General features: G+C 58.2%; 4 protein-coding genes across 22 annotated transcripts in view; 3 read left to right on the top strand and 1 right to left on the bottom strand.

Annotated features, from left to right (window-relative positions):
- The window catches only part of FAM193B (family with sequence similarity 193 member B), a 32,460-nt gene extending 27,946 nt beyond the window's left edge, over positions 1 to 4,514 (top strand). For all 16 annotated transcript variants that reach the window (XM_058547077.1, XM_058547136.1, XM_058547066.1 and 13 more), the window contains 4 exons: positions 134 to 1,157; positions 1,307 to 1,382; positions 2,234 to 2,331; positions 4,332 to 4,514. In XM_058547077.1, the coding sequence (XP_058403060.1) occupies positions 134 to 1,157; positions 1,307 to 1,382; positions 2,234 to 2,330 (1,197 nt within the window). In that variant the 3' untranslated portion in view covers position 2,331; positions 4,332 to 4,514. The remainder of the gene's footprint in view (positions 1 to 133; positions 1,158 to 1,306; positions 1,383 to 2,233; positions 2,332 to 4,331) is intronic.
- HNRNPAB (heterogeneous nuclear ribonucleoprotein A/B) overlaps positions 1 to 21,206 on the bottom strand; it is a 314,463-nt gene that overhangs the window by 281,579 nt on the left and 11,678 nt on the right. The window lies entirely within an intron of this gene.
- On the top strand, positions 7,232 to 12,473 carry DDX41 (DEAD-box helicase 41). Of its 3 annotated transcripts, XM_058547211.1 has the most exons (17): positions 7,232 to 7,285; positions 7,377 to 7,487; positions 7,721 to 7,880; positions 7,960 to 8,034; positions 8,161 to 8,221; positions 8,349 to 8,485; positions 8,890 to 8,962; positions 9,086 to 9,239; positions 9,317 to 9,453; positions 10,241 to 10,403; positions 10,565 to 10,696; positions 10,980 to 11,051; positions 11,185 to 11,281; positions 11,419 to 11,568; positions 11,653 to 11,724; positions 11,828 to 11,938; positions 12,120 to 12,473. In XM_058547211.1, the coding sequence occupies exons 1-17, from the start codon at positions 7,259 to 7,261 to the stop codon at positions 12,254 to 12,256; spliced, it is 1,869 nt and encodes a 622-aa protein (XP_058403194.1). In that variant the 5' UTR covers positions 7,232 to 7,258; the 3' UTR covers positions 12,257 to 12,473. The 3 variants fall into 3 exon arrangements, with proteins under 3 accessions (XP_058403194.1, XP_058403203.1, XP_058403209.1); XM_058547226.1 differs by lacking the exons at positions 7,232 to 7,285; positions 7,377 to 7,487; positions 7,721 to 7,880 and having other exon boundaries at positions 7,974 to 8,034; positions 8,129 to 8,221; XM_058547220.1 differs by lacking the exons at positions 11,653 to 11,724; positions 11,828 to 11,938; positions 12,120 to 12,473 and having other exon boundaries at positions 10,980 to 11,281; positions 11,398 to 11,511.
- Positions 12,537 to 18,961, top strand: DOK3 (docking protein 3). Of its 2 annotated transcripts, XM_058547261.1 has the most exons (6): positions 12,537 to 13,749; positions 14,471 to 14,582; positions 15,560 to 15,865; positions 17,630 to 17,729; positions 17,829 to 18,001; positions 18,106 to 18,961. In XM_058547261.1, the coding sequence occupies exons 1-6, from the start codon at positions 13,640 to 13,642 to the stop codon at positions 18,781 to 18,783; spliced, it is 1,479 nt and encodes a 492-aa protein (XP_058403244.1). In that variant the 5' UTR covers positions 12,537 to 13,639; the 3' UTR covers positions 18,784 to 18,961. The 2 variants fall into 2 exon arrangements, with proteins under 2 accessions (XP_058403244.1, XP_058403234.1); XM_058547251.1 differs by lacking the exon at positions 12,537 to 13,749 and having other exon boundaries at positions 14,122 to 14,622.

Raw genomic sequence — 21,206 nt, 5'->3', positions numbered from 1 at the left:
GGCAGGCCAGGATTGCCAGGCCCTGCCTCTAGCCAGTTAGTGGCAAAGCTGGGCCCCAGGCTGATATGTCAGGTGTCAACGTTGTGCCTGGCAGCTGCCAGGCCCCTGCTGAAACTGCCTCTTGTATTGGCAGGAAAAGGAGAAGGCCCAGTTGGCAGCAGAAGCTCTAAAGCAGGTGAATCGTAGTGTTTCTGGAAGCCAGGAGCCAAGACCTACTAGGGAGAGGCTCTTGGAGTGGCCCGACCAGGAGCTGGATCGGGTCAACAGCTTCCTGAGCAGCCGTCTGCAAGAGATCAAGAACACTGTCAAGGACTCCATCCGCGCCAGCTTCAGTGTATGTGAGCTCAGCGTGGACAGCAATGGCTTCTCTAAGGAGGGGGCTGCCCAGCTAGATGCCCAGAATCTACTCTCCTCAAACCTCAGTGGCTCCTCAGAGCAACAGCCTGACATCAACCTTGACCTGTCCCCTTTGACTTTGGGCTCCCCTCAGAACCACATGTTACAAGCTTCAGGCGAGCCAGCCCCACCATGGGCAGAAATGAGAGTCCCTCACCCACCGTGGACCGAGGTGAGGGGCCCCCCACCCGGAATCATCCCTGAGAATGGGCTAGTGAGAAGACTCAACACCGTGCCCAACCTGTCCCGGGTGATCTGGGTCAAGACACCCAAGCCAGGCAACCCTAGTTCTGAGGAGCCAAGCCCAAAGGAGGTCTCCCCTTTCAAGCAGGAGCCTCCTGAGACTGTGGCCTCAGGTGGAAAGCTGCGGAAGAGCAAAAGACAGGGCAGTCAGGCCAAGAAGAGTGAGGCGAGCCCAGCCCTCCAGTCCCCGGCCAGCCTTGAGGCTCCTAGTGCCAAGGGCCAGACCCCCAGCCCCAAACAGCCAGGCAAGGCCCTAGAGCCTCCCAAAGTGGGCAGCTGTGCCGAGGCTGGAGAGGGGAGCCAGGGGAGCCGGCCAGGACCAGGCTGGGCTGGCAGCCCCAAAGCTGACAAGGAGAAGGGCAGCTCCTGGCGAAATTGGCCAAGTGAGGCCAAGGCACGGCCTCTGGAACAGGAGTCTGTGCAGCCCCCAGGCCCCGCAAGGCCACAGAGCTTGCCGCAGGGCAAGGGCCGCAGCCGCCGCAGCCGCAACAAGCAAGAGAAGTCAGCCTCCTCCTTGGGTGAGTGCACCAGGAACTGAGTGGCTGACCCCACCCCAGCCAGGCCACGGGGTGGAGGGCAGTCCTCGTGTGTGGGCAGTGCTGCCCCAAGAGCATGACCCCAGAGGCCTGGCCATGGGCACTGAGCCCTCCTGGCTGTGTCTTCCTAGACGATGTGTTCCTGCCCAAGGACACGGATGGGCTGGAGATGGATGAGACTGACCGGGAGGTGGAGTACTTCAAGAGGTAGGTGTGCGGCTGCCTGCTCTCCCATGGCGGACTCCAGGGCCTACCCACATTCAGGCCTCTCAGAAAGGCCTCTCCCTCAGCCCTACACCCTTGGAGGGAGAGCCTCTCCAAGCTCTCCCACCAGCCTGTCTGCTGGAACCCAGGTAGCTACTCGGCAGGATGGGGAGAAGGAGGCATGTCAGGCCCCAAGAACCAGAGCTTTTTCCAACTTTATTCACTTTGTTTATTCACCTGGACTTTCTCTGCTCTGCCTGGGGCAGAGGCAAATCAAACAGTCTAGATGGGGGAGAGCATAAACCAGTGATAAATGCTGTTAGAGGAGTAAGGGTGTGGGGCAGGTGGGGGGGGGGGTGCTAGAAGAGGGACTGCGGACCAAGCTGAGGGGTGGGGGCGGCCAGGGCAGCCTCCCAGAAGAGGTGGTGACCAAGCTGAAACCTGAGGTTTAAGAATGAGTGGGCCAGGTCAAACAAAAAGAGCATTCATGACAGCAGGGCCAGGCATACAAAGGTTTGAGAGTGAAAGAAACACATCGTCCTTAGGGGCCCTTAGGGGAACGGAAGGCAGCCCAGTATAGCTGGAGTGAAATACACGGCAAGGAGGGAGCCTGCATCCCAAGGCAGTGCTACTCTCCTCATACACTGTCCCTTGAGCTCGTGGGCTCCCCATCCAGCCCCCAAGCCAGCACAGCTTCCATACCTGCTCGACCCCAACGCCTGGGAGCTGGAGGGGTTGTGCAGAGTTGACCTGGTTTCTTTAGAGCTAGACCAGGACACTGGGTCTAGAAGAGTCCAGCAGGGAGAGGAGGGCACCTCTGATTGTGCTTCTCCGGTATCTCCCAAACTCAACAGGTTCTGTTTGGATTCTGCAAAGCAAACTCGTCAGAAAGTTGCTGTAAACTGGACCAACTTCAGCCTCAAGAAAACCACTCCCAGCACAGCTCAGTGAGGTATAGAGACTTCAGGTGTCGCATGCACCACCACTACCCCCACCCCTGTGCTCTGCCACCCTCTGTGCCCCCGCTAGACCATTTCATGCTCTCGGGCACAGGGAGTTGGATTTGGGGCTTGGCAGCCCTGGCCCCTGCACTGCCACAGTGACAGCCCAGTGAGCTGTGCTCTGCGAAGATGCAGGCCCCATCTCTTCTCCTGTGGCCACTCTGCCCTAGGCCTCTGTCCTTCTGTCACTCCTCCCTAGGCCAGGCCCTCCTGGGAACCCTCCTGCCCGTGTGCCTAAAGGGCCCCTTCCTGCACTGCCGTCCCCTGGGGTATGTCTGCAGGCCTCTACTTACCCTCCCAGCTGCCTCCCAAAGTGCCCAGGCAGCTGTGGGCCCCAGAGGGCTGCCCCTATCCCTGACATGATCAGCCTCAGGGTTGAATCTCACTTGCCCAGCCTGGCTCCTCTGTGCAGGCTACCAGGGTGCTTCCAGCTGAAGCCATCCGAGATGGGGCCAACCCCGAGGGAGCAGGGAGGTGGCAGCTGAGCTAGATCAAGGCCTTGGCAGTCATTTAGGCATGGAGGACATGGGGGCGCTCTCCCCAAACATGACAAGTTCCATGGGGAAACTGATAGCGAAACTGCTTCCTGGAAAAAGAGACCTGGCCCCTAGCTGGGCTCTGGCCTCCCCTCCCAGCCACCTGCACAGGTCCTTTTGTCTGAAACAGTGATGTATAAGATGATGTTCTGGACTGAGAACAGAAGACTGGGGAAGGCACAGGGCTGAGAACCATAGTACAAAAGAGAAGGGTGGCTGGCTGGCAGGCCTGGTGCTGGGTTTGGGGCCTCGTGGCTGTGCAGTGCCACATCTCAATCCCGAGCTGTGTCCCTGGGTCAGGCCTTTTCTAGCTGGCAACCACACAGCTGCCCTTAAGGCAACAGGAAGCTAGGGCAGGTGGGCTGAGTTCAGGGATGACCCCCACCCCCTGGGGAGAATGTCCTCACCTCTCCTCCTCTTTCCCATGCCAGGGCAGCTCCTCTTTGGGCCGGTTAACAGACTTCCTGGACCCTCGGCTGAGTTCCCTTGTCCCCATTCGGTTCAGGATCCCTGACTCTTAATGCCCAGAGAGGCTGAAGCCAGGGCAGCCTTAGGGGCTGGGCTCCCTGTGGCACCCTTGTGCTGCCCTGGCACCAGGACTATCTTCACACTCTCCTCAGCCCCTCTGCTCTGAGGGGCTGGGCTCCCTGATCCTTTGCCAAACCAAGATGCCCACACCCCCAGGAGCTTCTGCCAGGGCACCCTCCTGCCTCTGTTCTCCACCTCCTCAGGAATCAGGAGTCACAGGGACCCCAGGCACTTTGATCTGTTGCCCCTCCTGAGAGAAAAAGGGATGCACCTCCCACAGGCCCAATGCCCCTGTCATCCAGGAAACCTCATCCAGCCATCTTCTCCCACTCTCTCTTTGGGTGATCTCTTTCCCGAGACAGGAGATACTCCCTCCCCTGCTCTCCTTATGATCTTCTCCACCTTCCTCAGAGCAGGATTGGGAGCCTCAAGTGCAAGTGCATGAGAAAGCAGTGCTGGCACAGAATTGGGACCAGCCCTGGCTGTGTGGCAGGAGTCTGAGTGCATAGGCAGCCCCTCTGCTTCCTGTCAGCAGGAGAGCAAATGCCAGAGGCTGGGCTCTAACTCCACCCTGGCCTGGGAGGATGTGCTGCAGCAGGGTCCTGGGCTCCACAAGGATTGTCCCACATTCCTTGAGATCTAGGATGATGTTCCACATGTTGACAGAACCACAGGACTGGGGCTCTGTCCCCTGACAGGGTCATCACCTTCATCCTGTGTTGGAGGTGATTGAGGAAGTCTGTTCAATGTTTTCAGCCCAGGGAGCAAAAATAGGAGGCAGCTGTTGCTGCTTCCCCATGGGGACCCATGGAGACCCAGAGCTGGCATGAGGCGGCCAGGGTGTGGGCCACTGCTCACCATGTGGTTGTGCTCTTCTGTTTTCTCAGCCCCTGCCGGGTGGAGCTGCTTCAGGGTGACCTGAGACCCCAACTGCCAACTGAAGGTCTACAGTTTCTTTCTCCATATCCCTACCCACCCGCAAGACCTTCCCTGCTCCCTGCCATCTGGGACCAACCAAAAGCTGAATGGATGCCGTGCCGTACTGGGGTCTCTCAGGACCCCGTGCAGAGCCGCCTCCTGGTGCTATGTAGCCTCCACACTCAGAGCCTGGGGGCTGGGCTGGCCTGTGGGTCAGGGGCTGATGGTACTGCTGGCCCAACACTGCTCTCTGTGTTTGGTTTTTTGTTTTTGTTTTTCAATTCTTTACTTTTGATACTGTGAAGATCTTTCCTGCCGAAAGATAAAACGACATTTGGACAGAGAGTTGGCGTGTTGGTGATTTGCTGGTCTGGGTCGGGGGTGAGGTGAGGGATGTACTCAGAAGCATGGGCTCTGCCTTAGTTACTAACTTTTCTTGAGCATGTACTGTGTGTCAGCAGTTTGGCATAGTTTCCACTTAATTCTCACAGCAGTTCTAAGTGGGACTATTACCCCATTTTACAGATGAGGAAACTAAAGCTAAGACAGGAAAGTGACTCGGCCGAGCTCAGTCTGGCCGACTAGGGTTAGAGCACAGGCTGGTATGACAGCGGCGTCTGTGCCCTTTCCTCCTGTTGGGAGGCTCTAGTATGGGAACCCAGAGCAGCCTCTTCCCCATGCTGTGTCTCAGTTTCCCCTTCTGCAAGATGGGTGAGTTGGAGGGGTGGGACTTGGTCTCTGTGTAGCTGATGTGAGACGGGGTCTGGGGAGGGCTTGAGACCTTTATGGACTGTGCATTTGTAGCCTGGAAAATTGGGGTTGTTAGGGAAGGTTGAGGGTAAATGGAGTTTTTGTAAATTGGATCTGACTTGCCAGTGGGAATGGGACATGTAGTCTCAGTACTTGAAAGTTAAGACAATAATGAACACTTCTGTAGAGTAAAGCAAACTACCTCATTCTCCCCCTCCCCCAATGCGTCTGTTCTGTAAATTCATATTTTAATATATAATAGGTTTGCTAGAATTGCCTCACACACACTTGTGTCCCAGCTCCTTGCCCCCAATGTAGTTTTCTCTACCAAAACCAACTCTTAACTGGGCTCGTGGGGAGCGATGGAGGCAGTGGCCACACAGTCACTAAGAGCCCTTTATGTAGTATTGGGAGCAGGATCAGAAACCACTCCCTCCCCCCTTTCTTCCCCCCAGATTGAGTTCACCATGGGCCGGCAGTCAGCACCAGCTTCCTCTTCTGAAGAAGTGAAACAGCTTTACCCACAGGCTCACAATTCCTGGTCCCTGGCCTTTCCCGATCCTCAAGGAAGTGTGGACACCCCTAGGAAACCTTTCTCTGTATATTTATTGTCTGTGTTCCTCTCTCCCTTCAACTCTTGTACTGGGCTCCTGCCTTGCAGTTGAATTGGCACAGCTGTCTAAAATTTTGCTTCATCATTTGAAAATTGCAGGCCTAATCAAGCAGCCGCTTTAGCTACAAAGAAGGACTTCTGTGAGTGTCATTCAGGGCCCTCTGTACCCGGGCCTCTGCCTCCTGCCCTCACTCCAGCCACACGGGACGACTTCAGTCTCCAGCTAGGCCTGGCACCCTCGGTCTCCTGACTTCTCTTCACAGATTTCCCTCTTCCCAGATTACTTCCTTCATGAATTCCTGCTTATCCTTTGCAGCCCAGCTGAGAGGCCACTTTTACTACTGAAACTGGGAGAATCAGTTTGCCCTGCCTTCGTGATACTTCCAAAAGTGGTACCTTGTCTGTCTGATGATATTTCTCCTTAACCTTAAGACCAGTTATCAATATTTCTGTCTCCTCAACTAATCCATAAGCTCCTCTCAAGCCAGGTTTGTGTCTTGCTCATCTTTTTCTGCTTGAGCACTGCACAATGCCCAGCACATGCTTATATTAAATATATGAACAGAGGAAGGAACAGCACTGGCCCATCGGCTCCTCTTTCCAAGTCCCCATTGACGTTGTAATTACTGTGACAGTCACTGCCCTGCATGCCCTGGGCCCAGTCTGTCTTTCCAGCCTTATCTCTGGCTAGCCCCACCCCAGGCCACTGTGTGATCTCTTAATTCCCTGAGAATCTGCACTTGCACCCGGCCAAACCTTGACTCCTGCTATACCCTCTATCAGGAAGCCTCTCTCTCCACTCCCTGCTCTGAGATGCCACACTTCCCTGGGAGCTCATATCCAGTGTCTCCTCGAAGCCTTCTCTGGTTCTCCGGGCACTTACTCGGAGCTCCACTAGGCACTTACAATAAAAACCGTTTACCCACATAAGTACAGGGCCTCAGAAAACACCGTCATCAGTGTTTTACTTATCCGTCATCACTCTGGACACAGGTGTTCTCACACAGATGAGGACGCCAGTCAGAGCGGCAGCGCGTGTTGAGTCACTTATTCCGCAAGCCGCACCCCGGCCCGCGGCCCGTGCGGAGGATGGCGTCCCCGGCGGGGACCCAGCTGGCCCGGTCCCGGCTGCCCGGCCACGAGATGGCGCAGCGTCTGCCGCAGGACCGGGCCGGGTGACGTCATGCTCCGGCGAGGCTGGGCACCCGGCAGGATCAACAGCCTCCACTCGGAGCGCCTTCCCCTCCCACCGGGCTTGGGTTGACCCTTTAGCGCAAACTCCAACTCCTCCAGCGTCTCACAATGCCTTGCACGACGCTTTCGCCCTCAGCCCTGACAACAGCTGCGTTGCCGCCCGCAAGGGTCGTTGACGCCGAGCCGCAGGACAAGGGCTCGGGAAGAAGTTTGTCCCTCTGCGCGACCCGGCAGTCAGAGGTCGCTGCTAGGCACCGACGTCCGCTTCTTCACCTCTGATTGGACCTCACTCAAAGGTGAGGCGGGGGTTTGCCGCGGCGCGCATGCGTCCAGCAAACGATGGAGGAGTCGGAACCCGAGCGGAAGGTGGGAGCGAGGCTGGAGTCCGCGCGGGAGGCGAGCAGCAGTGAGTCGGGGGCGGGGGAGGGGTCCGGGCCTCACGCGTGTGTATCTGCAGCGAGCTCGCAGCGACGAGGCGACTGCCGCAGGAAGCCGCTCCGAGGCGGAGGATGAGGACGACGAGGATTACGTCCCCTACGTGCCGTTGCGACAGCGCCGGCAACTGCTGGTGAGGGCCCCGGGCGTGGGAGGAATGCTGGCGGGCGGGGGCGGGGCCCGGTCTGCGAGGTGAGGTGTACGTGCACGGGAGCGTGGCCCCGGGCGAACGAGGGCCTGGCGACCTGATCTGAGGGGGAGGGCAGCTCTGCGCCTCGGGCACAGGGCCCTCCCGAAAGCCGGAGTCCTGAGGCAGGCCCCGCTCCGTGTTGGGCTCGGCTCTGAGGGGCGCGGGTGGAACCTCAGCTCCAGAAGCTGCTGCAGCGAAGGCGCAAGGGGGCTGCAGAGGAGGAGCAACAGGACAGCGGCAGCGAGCCTCGGGGAGATGAGGACGACATCCCGCTGGGCCCTCAGTCCAACGTCAGCCTCCTGGATCAGCACCAGCACCTCAAAGAGAAGGCTGAAGGTGGGCTGGGCAGTAGGGGGAAGGTCAGCTTGATGTACTGCTTTGGTGTCTCTCTGACGCCGTTTGCTTCTTTTCTCAGCCCGCAAGGAGTCTGCCAAGGAGAAGCAGCTGAAGGAGGAGGAGAAGATTCTGGAGAGTGTGGCAGAGGGCCGAGGTATAGTCGTAGCCAGGGCAGGGAGGAGGTGGACTGAGCTTCTTCCTCCAACCCCAGGCATGGTAGCTCATGGGGCCTGGCCTCTGGAAAGCAGGAGCCAGCCCTGAGCCACGTTTGTCTCCTCAGCCTTGATGTCCGTGAAGGAGATGGCTAAGGGAATCACGTACGATGATCCCATCAAAACCAGGTACATCTTGCCAGTCTATGGAAAGGCAGTCGCCCTTGCTTGGGAGGGTGTGTGGCTGAGACAGGCAGGGACACCCCAAAGCCAGCGGTGCCTAGGGCCTCTCTTGTCCCCTACTACCTACCCACAGTTGGACACCTCCCCGTTACGTCTTGAGCATGTCTGAAGAGCGGCATGAGCGTGTACGAAAGAAGTATCACATACTGGTGGAAGGAGATGGTATCCCACCACCCATCAAAAGCTTCAAGGAAATGAAATTTCCTGCAGGTACTTGGGAACTGGGAGAGGCACCACACTTTGATAGTCAGACATCTGTCAGGTTGTGTCCTAGCCCCGACTGAGCTCAGCAGCTGCAGTGTAGCCAGTGGGGATGGAGGGGTTGGAGGAGGGGCTTTTTTAGGTTCCTTTTTCAGTTGCCCTAGCTGTGCACATTCACTGGTCGTTGCTGTTAACTTCAGTGGGCAAGTGACGTTGGCCTAGGGCAGACCTGCACGTGAGTCTTGGCTAGACTCACTTAATCTAGGAGCCTTGAACAAGTTTGTCTGTCTTTTTTTCTCTAAACCTCAGTTTCATCATTTGTAATTTGAAGGGGATAGTGCCAATTTGACAGGCTTTGGGGGCTTGATAGTACCTGTGAGACACAGGGATGATGCTGGTGTTGTTTTCCTTAGCAATCCTGAGAGGCCTGAAGAAGAAGGGCATCCACCACCCAACGCCAATTCAGATCCAGGGCATTCCCACCATGTGAGTGTGGATCTAGGAGCCCTGAAGAGGGTGGTGTCGGGGAGGAGCAGTCACTAGATCCGTCTGGAGAAGCAGTCCTCGTATTCTGCTGAAACTGATCCTCAGCCCTGTCCTCTCCAATAGTCTATCTGGCCGTGACATGATAGGCATTGCCTTCACGGGTTCAGGCAAGACGCTGGTGTTCACTCTGCCTGTCATCATGTTCTGTCTGGAACAAGAGAAGAGGTTACCTTTCTCCAAGCGTGAAGGGCCTTATGGACTCATCATCTGCCCCTCGGTAAGACAGGCCAGCCTGGAGAGCAGGACACAGATGGGACCATCTTCTGGTGCCAACCTCTGTCCCTGTACCTGCAGAGGGAGCTGGCCCGGCAGACCCACGGCATCCTTGAGTATTACTGCCGTCTGCTACAGGAGGACAGCTCACCACTCCTGCGCTGCGCTCTCTGCATCGGGGGCATGTCTGTCAAAGAGCAGATGGAGACCATCCGACAGTGAGCACAAACACCCCCACCCCATGGACCTCTGCAGAGCCTCTAGACAAGTTAAAGGACCCTTTGCTTTAGCTTTTCCGCAGACCCTTGTAGAGATCTCCTGTGGGCCTAGCCCTCAAGGAGCCCCCAGTCTGATGGGGAGGTCAGTTGGGGTGGGACAGAGGGATGTAGTAAGGTCCTGTGGGAGCACAGCAGATGGAATGGGGCATTTGGGAGATCGGGGTGTCGGGGCGTTCTGGGCAGAAGGCACAGAGGTTGGGGGCCCAGGGTGTCCAGGAAGGCCAGGGTTCATTGTGGTCCATCAAGGAAGCTAAGACACTGGGCAGGACTGGATCTGTGCCTCTTCCATGCACTGCAGCCCCCAGCAGACATTGCCAGCTGTCTGGGGTCACAGATAGGCCAGACCCAGTCCCTGTTCCATAGGCATTCCCAGTCTCAGGGAAGATGCAGGCACAGAAAAGGTGAATTCAGTGTACCAGTGAGCCTGTCGAGGCCTACAGAGGGAGCTGTGGGACTGCAGACTGACGCCTAACTGTAGATTTAGGGCAGCCCTCCTGGGGGTGAGGGAAGTGACCCAGGAAAGGGAGGAAGGGTGTGCCAGGCAGAGGTGATCATGTGGCTGGGGAGGAACTCTAGTAGAACAGAGTGGTGGTCGAGAATGCTGCAGCACTCTCCAGGAGAGACATATTCTGTATGGAGGGCAAGGTGGTGGGAGTGATGAGGAAGAGACAGGAAGGAGGCCAGAAGGCAGGTGGCCCCGACCTCAGGGTCTCTCCTCGGTCTCCAGTGGTGTGCACATGATGGTGGCCACGCCTGGACGCCTCATGGATCTGCTGCAGAAGAAGATGGTCAGCCTAGATATCTGTCGTTACCTGGCCCTGGACGAGGCTGACCGCATGATCGACATGGGCTTCGAGGGCGACATTCGCACCATCTTCTCCTACTTCAAGGTGCCTGTCCCTGTCTGGCCAGGGCACTCCTGCCACCCTTCCCCTGCACACCACATTTAACTGTGGGGGGCCCTGAGGCCCTGTGCTGCCCACCCACTGTCCCAGCTGCTTGGCCTCCGCAGCTCCCCTGTGTCCTCAGCCCCAGACCTACGCCTCCTTAGGGCCAGCGGCAGACCCTACTCTTCAGTGCCACCATGCCTAAGAAGATTCAGAACTTTGCCAAGAGCGCCCTGGTAAAGCCTGTCACAATCAACGTGGGGCGTGCTGGGGCCGCCAGCCTGGATGTCATCCAGGTGGGCAAGCACTCCTGATGGGCACAGTCTCACCTGTGAGGGCTGGAGTGGGCAAGGCTCCCTCAAAGCTGATTGGAGCAGTGTGGGGGGCAACGTTGTGGCCACTAGGGGTTTCATTCAAGGCCAGGGCCTTTGGCAGGACACATTCTTAGGGTGCCCATCCCTTGGTGGCAAGAGGCCTCTGGTCACCCCCCAGCCGGGATTGAGGGCCCAGCCTCTGTGGCAGGGCCTGGGCTGGTGACCCTGTTCTCAGGACTACCTGACCTGGCCCATGTGGTGGCAGGAGGTGGAATATGTGAAGGAGGAGGCCAAGATGGTGTATCTGCTTGAATGTCTCCAGAAGACACCGCCACCTGTGAGTGCAGCCAGCCAGACTTGCCCAGGACTCCAGGGACGAGGTGGAGAGGGCGGTAGGGGCAGCATGCTGGGCAAGGTTGGGGATGCCCCAGCATTCAGCCCCCAGGACGGGAGTTGGCTTTCTTGGACAGGTGCTCATTTTTGCGGAGAAGAAGGCAGATGTGGATGCCATCCACGAGTACCTGCTGCTCAAGGGGGTTGAGGCTGTGGCCATCCATGGGGGCAAAGGTCAGCGTGGTGCATGTGTTGGCATGGATCCTGCTGCCATTAGCCCCTCACCTAATCCCTTCCCCTGCCTGGCTGGCCTGCCGCTACTCCCCAGCCTCCTGCTGTTGCTCTGACAGCTCCTGCCTGACCCTCCCCAGACCAGGAGGAACGGACCAAAGCCATTGAGGCATTCCGGGAGGGCAAGAAGGATGTTCTAGTGGCTACAGACGTAGCCTCCAAGGGCCTGGACTTCCCTGCCATCCAGCACGTCATCAATTACGACATGCCTGAGGAGATCGAGAACTATGGTGGGAAGGTCGGGGGGGGCCAGGGGTGTGGGCTAGGCCCCAGCCCCTGGGCAGTGGCCAGAGGTTCTGTTCCTCTCTCTGCAGTGCACCGTATTGGCCGTACCGGGCGCTCAGGAAACACAGGCATCGCCACCACCTTCATCAACAAGGCTTGTGGTGAGTCTGTTACCAGGGCCACCTCAGCTATACCCTGGGTCCTCTCCCTGGACCACCCAGGTCTTGGCTACAGCTCCCTGATGGTTCCCCACTGCCCCCACAGATGAATCGGTGCTGATGGACCTCAAAGCCCTGCTGTTGGAGGCCAAGCAAAAGGTGCCACCCGTGCTGCAAGTGCTACACTGTGGGGACGAGTCCATGCTGGACATCGGAGGTGACTGCGGAGCAGCAGACACTAGTCCATTAGGCTGGGGGGACATAACAGGACCACCACGAAACAAGTCCATGCTGCACATCACTGCACTGGGGGGTCTGATGGGGGGCCAAGGTCTGGGGTGTGGAGCCTGGCCCTGTGACCATGCTAACCTCCCTTCCCCCATACCCCATGCCCCCAGGAGAGCGTGGCTGTGCCTTCTGCGGGGGCCTGGGCCATCGGATCACCGACTGCCCCAAACTCGAGGCTATGCAGACCAAGCAGGTCAGCAACATTGGCCGCAAGGACTACCTGGCCCACAGCTCCATGGACTTCTGAGCTGTCTGTCGTCCTTCCTCTCCAAGAGGCCTCAGTCCCTGGGGCTCCAGCCACCTTCCACACTCACCAGCCCTCCTGGACAAAAGGCCAGCATCCTTGGCCCAGCTGGCCTGGGCTGGGCCAGGCCAGGCCTGGCTGCCTGTTCCCTGTGCCCCCCAAAATGACTATTTTGCTTTCCTTAAACCCCAGCTGCCATTAAAGCACAAACTAAGCCCTGTCTCTGTGTGTCGCCTCGTCTGCCCCCTGCTTCGTGCACAGGCCTCACCCTCTGACTTCCAGAGCCCGCTGAGGCAGGGCCTTGGCATCTCCCACCACTGCTGCCAGCACCCAGCCTGGTGGTTCTTGGTTGTGGAAGGAGCTGCCTGCTTAGGGCCCTGTCTCAGGGCTCAGGGTTTCTCCTCTGGGCTAGCTGGATTTATGACTCAAGGAGGGACCACACTGGTGGGCTGAGGGGAAACGGTTGATTGGATATTCTGGTCTCTTTGGTTGGGTTCCAGCCCTGCCCCAGCCTCCCTGTTCCTGTCAGTTGTGTGAAGCTCCTGGGGCCCCTTGGGAGGCAACTTCCTGCCTCAGGCCCTCTGCCCACTTGCCTGTCTGCTCAGGCTCCCAGTAGGGAATCCTCCACTCTGGTCACTGAGGGGTCAGCAGATACCACAGGACTGCCACTTAGGCCACAAGCACCCACTGATCCTGCTCCGTGCCCAGCTGTCTGCTGGGCTCAGGACCCAGAGAAGTCAGGCAGTCGCCTGCCGGGAGGCTCACAGGTGAGTGGGAGAGAGATCAGACGCAAATAAATGTGGCAGTAGTCACACGACTGCTGGCACGTGGGCAGCAGTTCGACGTCTAGCAAGGGGTAGGCAGAGGAGTGGCACGGCACTGGCAGCGGCTCTGTGCCAGACGCTTCATGTGTGAGGCCAGTGCTTATCCCAGCAGGACAGCAGTTGCTCAAGTCATGTTCGTCACTTGGTATGTGGCTTTTGCAAGTTACTTAATGTTTCTGAGCCTCGATTTCCTCATTGTTGAAATGGCAATGAGAATGCAAAGGACGTGGTGTGAGGCTGTTGGAGCTTGGGGCTGCCCAGGCTGCAGTGGGCACGAAGCTGGGTGCAGGAGGCCCTTGCAAAAGATTTCCTGTCCACAGCCCGTCTGTGACTCCCAAGTGGTATTCCTCAGCCTCGTTACACATTCCTTCCCAGAAGTGGCATTCAGTGAATGACATGAGGCTGTGCTCAGAATTCAACACACAGAGCCCCAATACTGGCCTCCAGCAAGGCCAGGCGAAAAAAGGCCCCCAGCAAGAAGCAGAGCTTAAAAAAAGTATATGAGCTCTCCAGGCGCCCACTGGGGGCGTGCCACCCACACTCACGTGGCTGGGGCCGCACCATGAGGACTAAGGGTTTACTGCTGGGGCCTTTGTGCTCTCAGGCAGCGTGGAGTAGTCAGAAGAGGCCTCCCGGAGGAAGAGGCAGCCCAGCGCCCAAAGCAGCGCAGTGGTGAGGGTTGCTCTGGGGGGCAGTAGAGGCCAGGACACTCAGCACCTTGAGTACTGGGCCAAGGAACCCAGGCTAGACCTGAGGGCAGTGGGAAGCCGGGAACCATTCAGGAAAGGGAGAGGTGCTTGGTTTGGGATTAGCAGAGAGGGCCAGGATGGGCTCAGGTGGGGTGGTGGTTCAAAGGGGAGATGCTGAAGCGGGCAATGGATGGGGGCTATGAAGATGGGGAGGAGCAAGTGAATATTAGAAATATTTTTGAGACAAAGACAAGTAGAGTAGGACTCTGTGAGACGGTACCAATCAGGTCCCTGAGTGTGAAAGCAAGGAGTTTGCCAGTCTGCCTGAAGCAGGGTCCTAGGGTGGGGACAGGGCTGTGGGAATGCCAGGCCCCAGGGTGCACAACTGGGATGGGGAGGGACAAGGGATGGGTCGGAGCTTTTGACTGGGGAGCCAGCCTGCGGTCAGACGCTCACGCCCAGCTGACCTAGGTGCAGGCACGGGTCATCTGCCCTCAGGTGCTCCAAGGCCCCTGCCAGGCACACGTGGGCACCTTGGGCCAGCCGGAACCCCAAGGAAGAAATGTGTGATGCTCCCCACCCCATCCTAGCTCCTTTGCTGAAGACCAGGCTCCCCTCCCCCCTGCAGCTGCCTCTCTGGAGAGAGGGAGGGGGAAGTGGCCAGAAGGGGAAGTGTGAGGAGTTCCCCTCCGGCCTGTCATCAGTCTCCTCAGGCCTTCGGAGTGGCGGCCTGGGGGCCCAGCTGCGGCCATGGAGCCTGTGGAGACCCCCGTCAAGGACGGCATCCTCTACCAGCAACACATCAAGTTCGGCAAGGTGGGGACCCTGGTTGCCAGGCAGCTGCCAAGGACAAACGGTGGGCCTCTGCCTCAGCCTGGGACAGTCCACCCGGACCTGGGAGAATGGGGAAGGGAGTCAGGGGGGGTGATCCAATCCTGGTATGGGGGAGTGGAACAGAGCCCTGTGCCCAGCCTGAACGGCCTTGGCCCCTGCCTCCTCTACAGATTGGGAAGCCACGAGCAGGGAGGCTCTAAGAATCCAAATGTTGGGGCAGAGCCGAGCTGAGAGGCTGGCTAATCCAACAGCTTCTTGCCCTGTTTAGTAGTAGCACCAAGGCCTCAAGGCCCCTCGAGAGGGTCAGGGGCTGAGCTGGAGAAGCCCGCAGAAATGGAGCCCCACCCTGCAGAAGAAGGCTTGGCTCCTCCCAGCCCTGTCATGGGGCAGAGGAGCGGGAAGTTCACCTCTCTCTTCAGGCAGCGAACCCTGCACCCCCACAGCTCAGCTGCAGCTGCTGCCCAGGCAGATAAACCGTCTGTTTCCTTTACTTGACGCTATTTGCATGTTTCCTTCCTTGCCATCGTGAAACTGACGCCTCCTTCCCACCCCAGCCCTTGTCCTGTGGCCCAAGTGATCTTTCCTTTGGGGGAGGAGGTGGCACCAACATAACGGCAGTGTCAGGTGGTCTGCTCCCCACTAGACACTTGACAGACATCACCCAGTAGAAGACCCAACCTCACGTTCTCATGACCATTTGAAAGACAAGGATACTAGTGCCTATGGGGTCACAAGAAAGCATGGGGTGGATTTGAACCCAGGGCTGACCGACCCAAGCACAGGCTCTTCCTCCTGTTGGGCCAGGTGTGGCAAGGCCTCCTTCTCTGAGGCCCTGGGAAGTTGGGGGAGGCAGAGGCTGGCCTGGGTGGCAGGAGCGTTTGCTGAGAGGCTTGTGCTGAGCTGAGCTGCAGGGAGAACGGCCGCCGAAGGGTCTACTCCCCCAACCTCATCTCCCACAGAAATCCTGGCGGAAGGTATGGGGTCTGCTGTATGCAGGAGGTCCATCAGGCGTGGCACGGCTGGAGAGCTGGGAGGTCCGGGATGGTGGCCTGGGGCCAGCGGGTGACAGGTCTGCAGGGCCTGGCCGGCGCGGGGAGCGGCGGGTCATCCGCCTGGCTGACTGCGTGTCCGTGCTGCCGGCGGATGGTGAGAGCTGCCCCCGGGACACTGGTGCCTTCCTGCTCACCACCACTGAGCGAAGCCTCCTGCTGGCTGCACAGCATCGCCAGGCTTGGATGGATCCCATCTGCCAGCTGGCCTTCCCGGTGAGCATAAGGCGGGCGCCAGCCCAGGTCACCCTCTGACCCCCACCTTGTTCATCTCCAATACTCACTCATATTCTGGCACTCAGCAAGCAGCTGCCAAGCACCTACGAGCCTGGGAAACAGCCCAGAAGCCCACAGAACAAATCTCAGGTGGCCATACATGCTGTGGAGAAAATGAAAGGCCAGGGTGGGGCCGGGAGTGAGTGGGGGGACCTTAGGCAGGATAGTCCAGGAAGGCCTCTTGGGGCCGACAGTGGGCCCAAGTCCTCGAGGACAGGTAAGAGCCAGCTAGGCAAAGATCTGAGGAAGGAGTGTCCAGACATCGAGGTCTGACGAGGGTCCTGAACAGAGGGAGCAGCATGGGCAAAGGCCCTGAGGCAGAGGAAAGTTTGGTATGTTTGAGGGGCAGAAAGAGGGCCAGTATGACTGGAGGGGAAGGAGTGGGAGGGGGCCTAGGAGGAGACAAAGGTGGAGAGTTCGGTGGGAGCCAGCTGAAACCACCTCGGGCTATGTGTGGAGTTTGGGGTTTTATTCTGATTGAGAGGAGAAGCCTTTGGAGGGTTTGAGCTAGGAACTGAGAGTTTTAAAGCCTCACAGGGTCTGTGATGGACCTAAAGGAAATGAGTCTGGTGGTTCCTCAAAAAGTTAAAATAGAGTTACTATATGACCCAGCAATTCCACTCCTAGGTATATACCCCAGAGAATTGAAACAGGTGTTCAAAAAAAAACTTGTACGAGAATGTTTAGAGCAGTATTATTCATGGTAGCCGAAAGGTGCAAATAACCCAAATGTCTGTCAACTGATGAATGGATAACCAAATGTGGTCTCTCCATACAATGGAACATTGATGGGCCTTAAAAAGGAATAAAGCACTGCTGCACACTCCACCATGGATGAACCTGGAAAACATTATGCTAAGTGAAAGAAGCCAGACACAAAAGGCCACATAGTATATGATTCCATTTACATGAAATACCCAGAACAGGCACATCTCCGGCAACAGAAAGTAGCTTAGTGGTTGCAAGGGGCTGGGGGAAGGGGAAATGGCGAGTGCCTGTTAATGGTACCGGGTTTCCACTTGGAGTGATGAAAAAGTTCTGCAACTAGATAAAGGTGATGGTTGCACAACCAGTGACTATGTTAAAAACCACTGAATTATGCACTTTAAAATAGTTAAAATGGTAAATTTGATGTCTATTTTACCACAATTTTAAAAATTAAAACAAAAAAGAAAGGAACAGGAGCAAGGAGCCCAGTGAGGCGGCCGTTGCGTTTGCGCCTGGCCTTGCTGCTGTGGGCTGCGGGGATCGCGGGGCGGGTGCTGAGAGGCAGAGCCCGAAGGACATGAGGGGCTGAGGGGTAGGGAGGGGTGGGATGGGGAAAAGCATGGGGGAGGAGCAAGGGGCCAGTTCACTCACATGTCCCCCCCTGAAGCTCCTGCCCCTTCACTGCTCCAAGGTGTCCGGGACACACGGGGCGGCCCAGTCCCTGGCCAAGCGCAGGGCCAGTGGGGGACATCTGTGTGCCCCCTGCTTTATGGCTTTCAGCACCCTCAAGGAGGACCCGGGTCGGGGTTGCAGGTGGGGAAATCAGCCCAGAGGGTGCCCGGGGTCGTGCAACGTGTCAGGGGCAAAACTGGGACTGACACCCAGGTCCCTGGATGCCCTCACTTGTCACGGAGTCCTGGCTTACTGATCCCAGGGGAGGGCTTCATGAAGAAGCATGGGGTGAACTCTAACCTCTGACCTTGGCCCTTTCCGCAGGGCACAGGGGAGTGCCCCTCAGGATCAGGGGAGGCGGAGGCTCCCAAGAGGGGCCTGGTCCCCATGGAGGAGAACTCGATCTACTCCTCCTGGCAGGAAGGTGAGTCAGGGAGGTGCAGGGGTGGCCTCAGCAGAGCTGGGATCTTTGGGGGACCCACGGGGGCTGTGCTTGCTGCCCTCACTGCCCTCTTCCCCGCAGGGGGTGAATTTCCAGTGGTGGTGCAGAGGACCGAGGCGGCCGCCCGCTGTCAGCTGAAGGGGCCCTACTGCCTGGTGCTGGGCCAAGACGCCATCCAGCTGAGGGAGCCGGCCAGCCCCCAGGCCCTCTACACCTGGCCCTACCGCTTCCTGCGCAAGTTCGGCTCCGACAAGGTGAGGGGCTGGCGGCTGCCCCACCCCACTGGTCCTGCAGGGGAGGGGGTGGTGGGCACCCTGGCCCCTCACTACTGATCTGACCCTGCCCCACCCGTGCCCAGGGCGTGTTCTCCTTTGAAGCCGGCCGCCGCTGTGACTCCGGCGAGGGCTTCTTCGCCTTCGGCAGCCCCCGAGCCCGCGACCTGTGTGGGGCCGTGGCCGCCGCCATCGCCCGCCAGCGGGAGTGGCTGCCAGAGCTGGCGGGGCCCCGGCCCTGCCCCCTGCCGCGGGCCACCTCCCTGCCCTCCCTGGACCCCCCGGGAGAGCTGCGCGAGGCGCCCCCGGGGCCCGAGCCGCCCAGCTCCTGGAGGGCACGCCTGGCCGAGCCTGGGCCCCAGAGCCTGCCGCCGGTGCTGGGCCCCGTGCCGCCCGCCGAGCCCGTGCTCTACGCCTCAGTGTGCAAGCGCGCCAGGGGGCCCCAGGGCGCCATCGAGCACCTCTACGAGAACCTGTCTGTGCTGGAGGCTGGCAGCCGCAGCCCCCTGGGCAGCCCAGTCTACCACAACCACGAGGACCTGGGCTGGCCCGGACCGGCCCATGACAGCAGCCTAGAGGCCCAATACCGTCGGCTGCTGGAGCTGGACAATGACAACGGCGACGGCGATGGCAACGGCAACGGCATCGGCGACGAGGCCGCAGGCTCTGGCCGCGCTGGCGCTCATGCAGGCTTCAAGGCCAAGCTGGTGACTCTGCTGAGCCGTGAGCGGAAGAAGGGCCCGGCCCCCTGTGACCGGCCCTGAACATCCTGTGTGGCATGGGACAGATGGGCAGACAGACAATGGACATCTGGGGACACATCCTGTACCCAGTCTGGTCTGCAGGGACAAGGCAGGCCACCTGAGAAGGACCCCTCCTGTGCCCTGCCGGGCCCCCGGTGTATAGTGTACAGACCTGCCGATAATAAAGCCTTCCGGCTCCTCTCCTGGTTGGCTCTGTGGCCCACAGTCGGCACCTCACTGCAGCTCTGCCTGTGGCACTCACAGGTCCACACAGACCTCACCCACATGCCTTGTAGCCAACACCAGTACCCTGTGCTGGGCTCCAGGGACACACATGACCTGGACCTGACCTCTGCCGCCAGTGGGCTCAAGTCCACTCAACAGACAGGAGGGATGCAGATAATTATGTCTCCGTGAGGTCCTGTGCAGCAGAAATGACTCGGAGAGTTGGGCAGAGGGAGAAAAGAGGGTGGCTGATGAAAGAGGTGCCTCCGAATTGAGTGTGAAGGGCAGACAGGGCTTCGCCAGGCTGGCAATGAGCCCCGGGGCTCTCTGGGCTGAGGGTGGGCACAGTGGGCCCAGAGACAAAGGGAAGAGCATGGATGCAGAGGGCTCCAAGGGGCTGAGGGAAAGTTGGTGGCCGAGCATGAGAGGCCCTGACCGTCTGCAATGAGCTTGGTGTCATCCTCAGCAGAGGGACACAGTCAGACTAGGGAAGGAGCAATGTGGAGAAGTGATTTGAGGGAACTCAACTGGAGACCGGGAAGTCTGAGCCGGGGAGGAGGTAGTGGGGGTGGGATGGGGTGAGGGGCAGGTGGAAGGGACTTCAAAAGTGTGCACACCCAAAAACACTTGCTCCCCACTGAGACGAGAATGCACAGACACAGGAGACTTTGGCCTCAGTCTCCTCAGCTGTCAAGGATAAAGATCAAACTACACATCAGGCAGGCATTCACTCATTTTTTACCCCGTGCCTGCTCTGTGCCAGGCACTGGGGACACAGCCATGTTCAAGACAGCCACAGTCCTGTTTTCAAGGAGCCCATGGTCTGGAGAGAGATAAGCAAATCTCCTGAAGACTTTAGTGCCCTCATGCTACTCCTGTCACCATCCCTGGGGCCTCCGTGCACACAAGCATCATGCTCCCAAGGACCTGGCTTCCTGGCCCCTTGACCCCAGGCTCAGCTATCCACACCCTTGGCACATCCTGAATCCCATCTTTATAACATTGATGCTCCATCTTCACAATCTTGTTTCCAAGTGCCCCCGCTCTGGCCACATCCTTCTCTTCTTGCAGCCTACTGCCTCTAGCACGACCCACACAGCTCCTCTCCAGCCGCGTCCACCTACGGTGACCCTCTTCTGACTGTCTGTGCCGCTGCTGTCCACAATTCCATCCTTGTCCACCTTAGACTCTGTGTTCTGCCAATGGAGTCACCCCCTCACGCTCCTCTCGTCTTCCAGCTTATTTGTCTGGCAAAGCCACGAGCCACGGGAACACCAAACTCCCTCCATACCTGCAGCCTGGCAGAGGCCCACACTGGGGACATTCACATCACCAGGCTGATTGCGTTGTCTTTAGCAATGTGATCTCAGACCTCAAATCGGCAGGCCTTCTACGCTGCCCAGAGATCCTGTGTCCCAGAATGGCTGTTTTTCTCCTCTCCGAGACCTCCACACCTTCTCCTCTCCATCCCTGCCCAGTCTCAGCTTGCAGATATCCTGGAGAAACAGCAGCCGACAGAGGTGAACACCACCCCCCCCAAACCTCCCACCACCTCCTCTACAAGTGCACCTGCATCTGCACTGCCTCCTTCCTGCCCTACAATGGAAGAAGTATCTTTTCCCCAACATGTGTCTGATCCCAGCTCCTCTCACCACCTAACAGCTTGGCAAACTGAGCTGCCCATCTCCTCGACCCATTAATTCCATCATCGTCATTTCCAGCCACAAACAAACATGCTCTGTAATTTTACATCTTTAAAAGAAACTTTCCCTTGACCTCACATTCTCCTTCAGCCACCTCCCCATTTCTCTGTTCCTCTTCACAGTGAAACTCCTCAAAAGAGTTGTTGATTACTCTCATTTCCACTTTCTCATCTCCCATTCTCCCTTCCACCAACTCCAGACTCCTGTTGGTCCCCCCACTTCATTGCATTGCTCTTATCACAGTCACCAACCTCCCTGTTGCCCAAAACAAAAGCAACCTGGACTCCCCTTGTGAGCTGGACTCCCCAACTTCTCAGCAGCATTCGACACCCCTCCTTGATACGCTGTCTTCACTTGGTTTTCCTCCTCCCTCCTGAGCCCCTCCTTCCCAGCCTTTGCTGTCTCCTCCTCTGCCAGAGTCCTGCCCTGGGCTCCAGCCTCACAGTGTAGCTTAACGCTGGCTGCACACAGAATCACCCAGGAGACTTTAAAAAATGCCTGCACCTGGGCACACCC

The sequence above is a fragment of the Diceros bicornis genome, chromosome 1 (genome assembly GCF_020826845.1).
Source record: "Diceros bicornis minor isolate mBicDic1 chromosome 1, mDicBic1.mat.cur, whole genome shotgun sequence".
Taxonomy (NCBI): Eukaryota; Metazoa; Chordata; class Mammalia; order Perissodactyla; family Rhinocerotidae; genus Diceros; species Diceros bicornis.
This window is presented reverse-complemented; position numbering and strand designations above follow the sequence as displayed.

What these genes read in the sequence shown, in the direction of transcription:
- DDX41 (XM_058547211.1), top strand. Translation starts at nt 7,259, where the DNA reads ATGGAGGAGTCGGAACCCGAGCGGAAG. An exon ending in TCCAGAAGACACCGCCACCT is followed by an intron (nt 11,052 to 11,184) that starts GTGAGTGCAGCC and finishes TTTCTTGGACAG; the next exon opens with GTGCTCATTTTTGCGGAGAA. An exon ending in GGCCATCCATGGGGGCAAAG is followed by an intron (nt 11,282 to 11,418) that starts GTCAGCGTGGTG and finishes GACCCTCCCCAG; the next exon opens with ACCAGGAGGAACGGACCAAA.
- DOK3 (XM_058547251.1), top strand. Translation starts at nt 14,329, where the DNA reads ATGTGTGATGCTCCCCACCCCATCCTAGCTCCTTTGCTGAAGACCAGG. An exon ending in TCTGCCAGCTGGCCTTCCCG is followed by an intron (nt 15,866 to 17,629) that starts GTGAGCATAAGG and finishes CCCTTTCCGCAG; the next exon opens with GGCACAGGGGAGTGCCCCTC. An exon ending in GCAAGTTCGGCTCCGACAAG is followed by an intron (nt 18,002 to 18,105) that starts GTGAGGGGCTGG and finishes ACCCGTGCCCAG; the next exon opens with GGCGTGTTCTCCTTTGAAGC.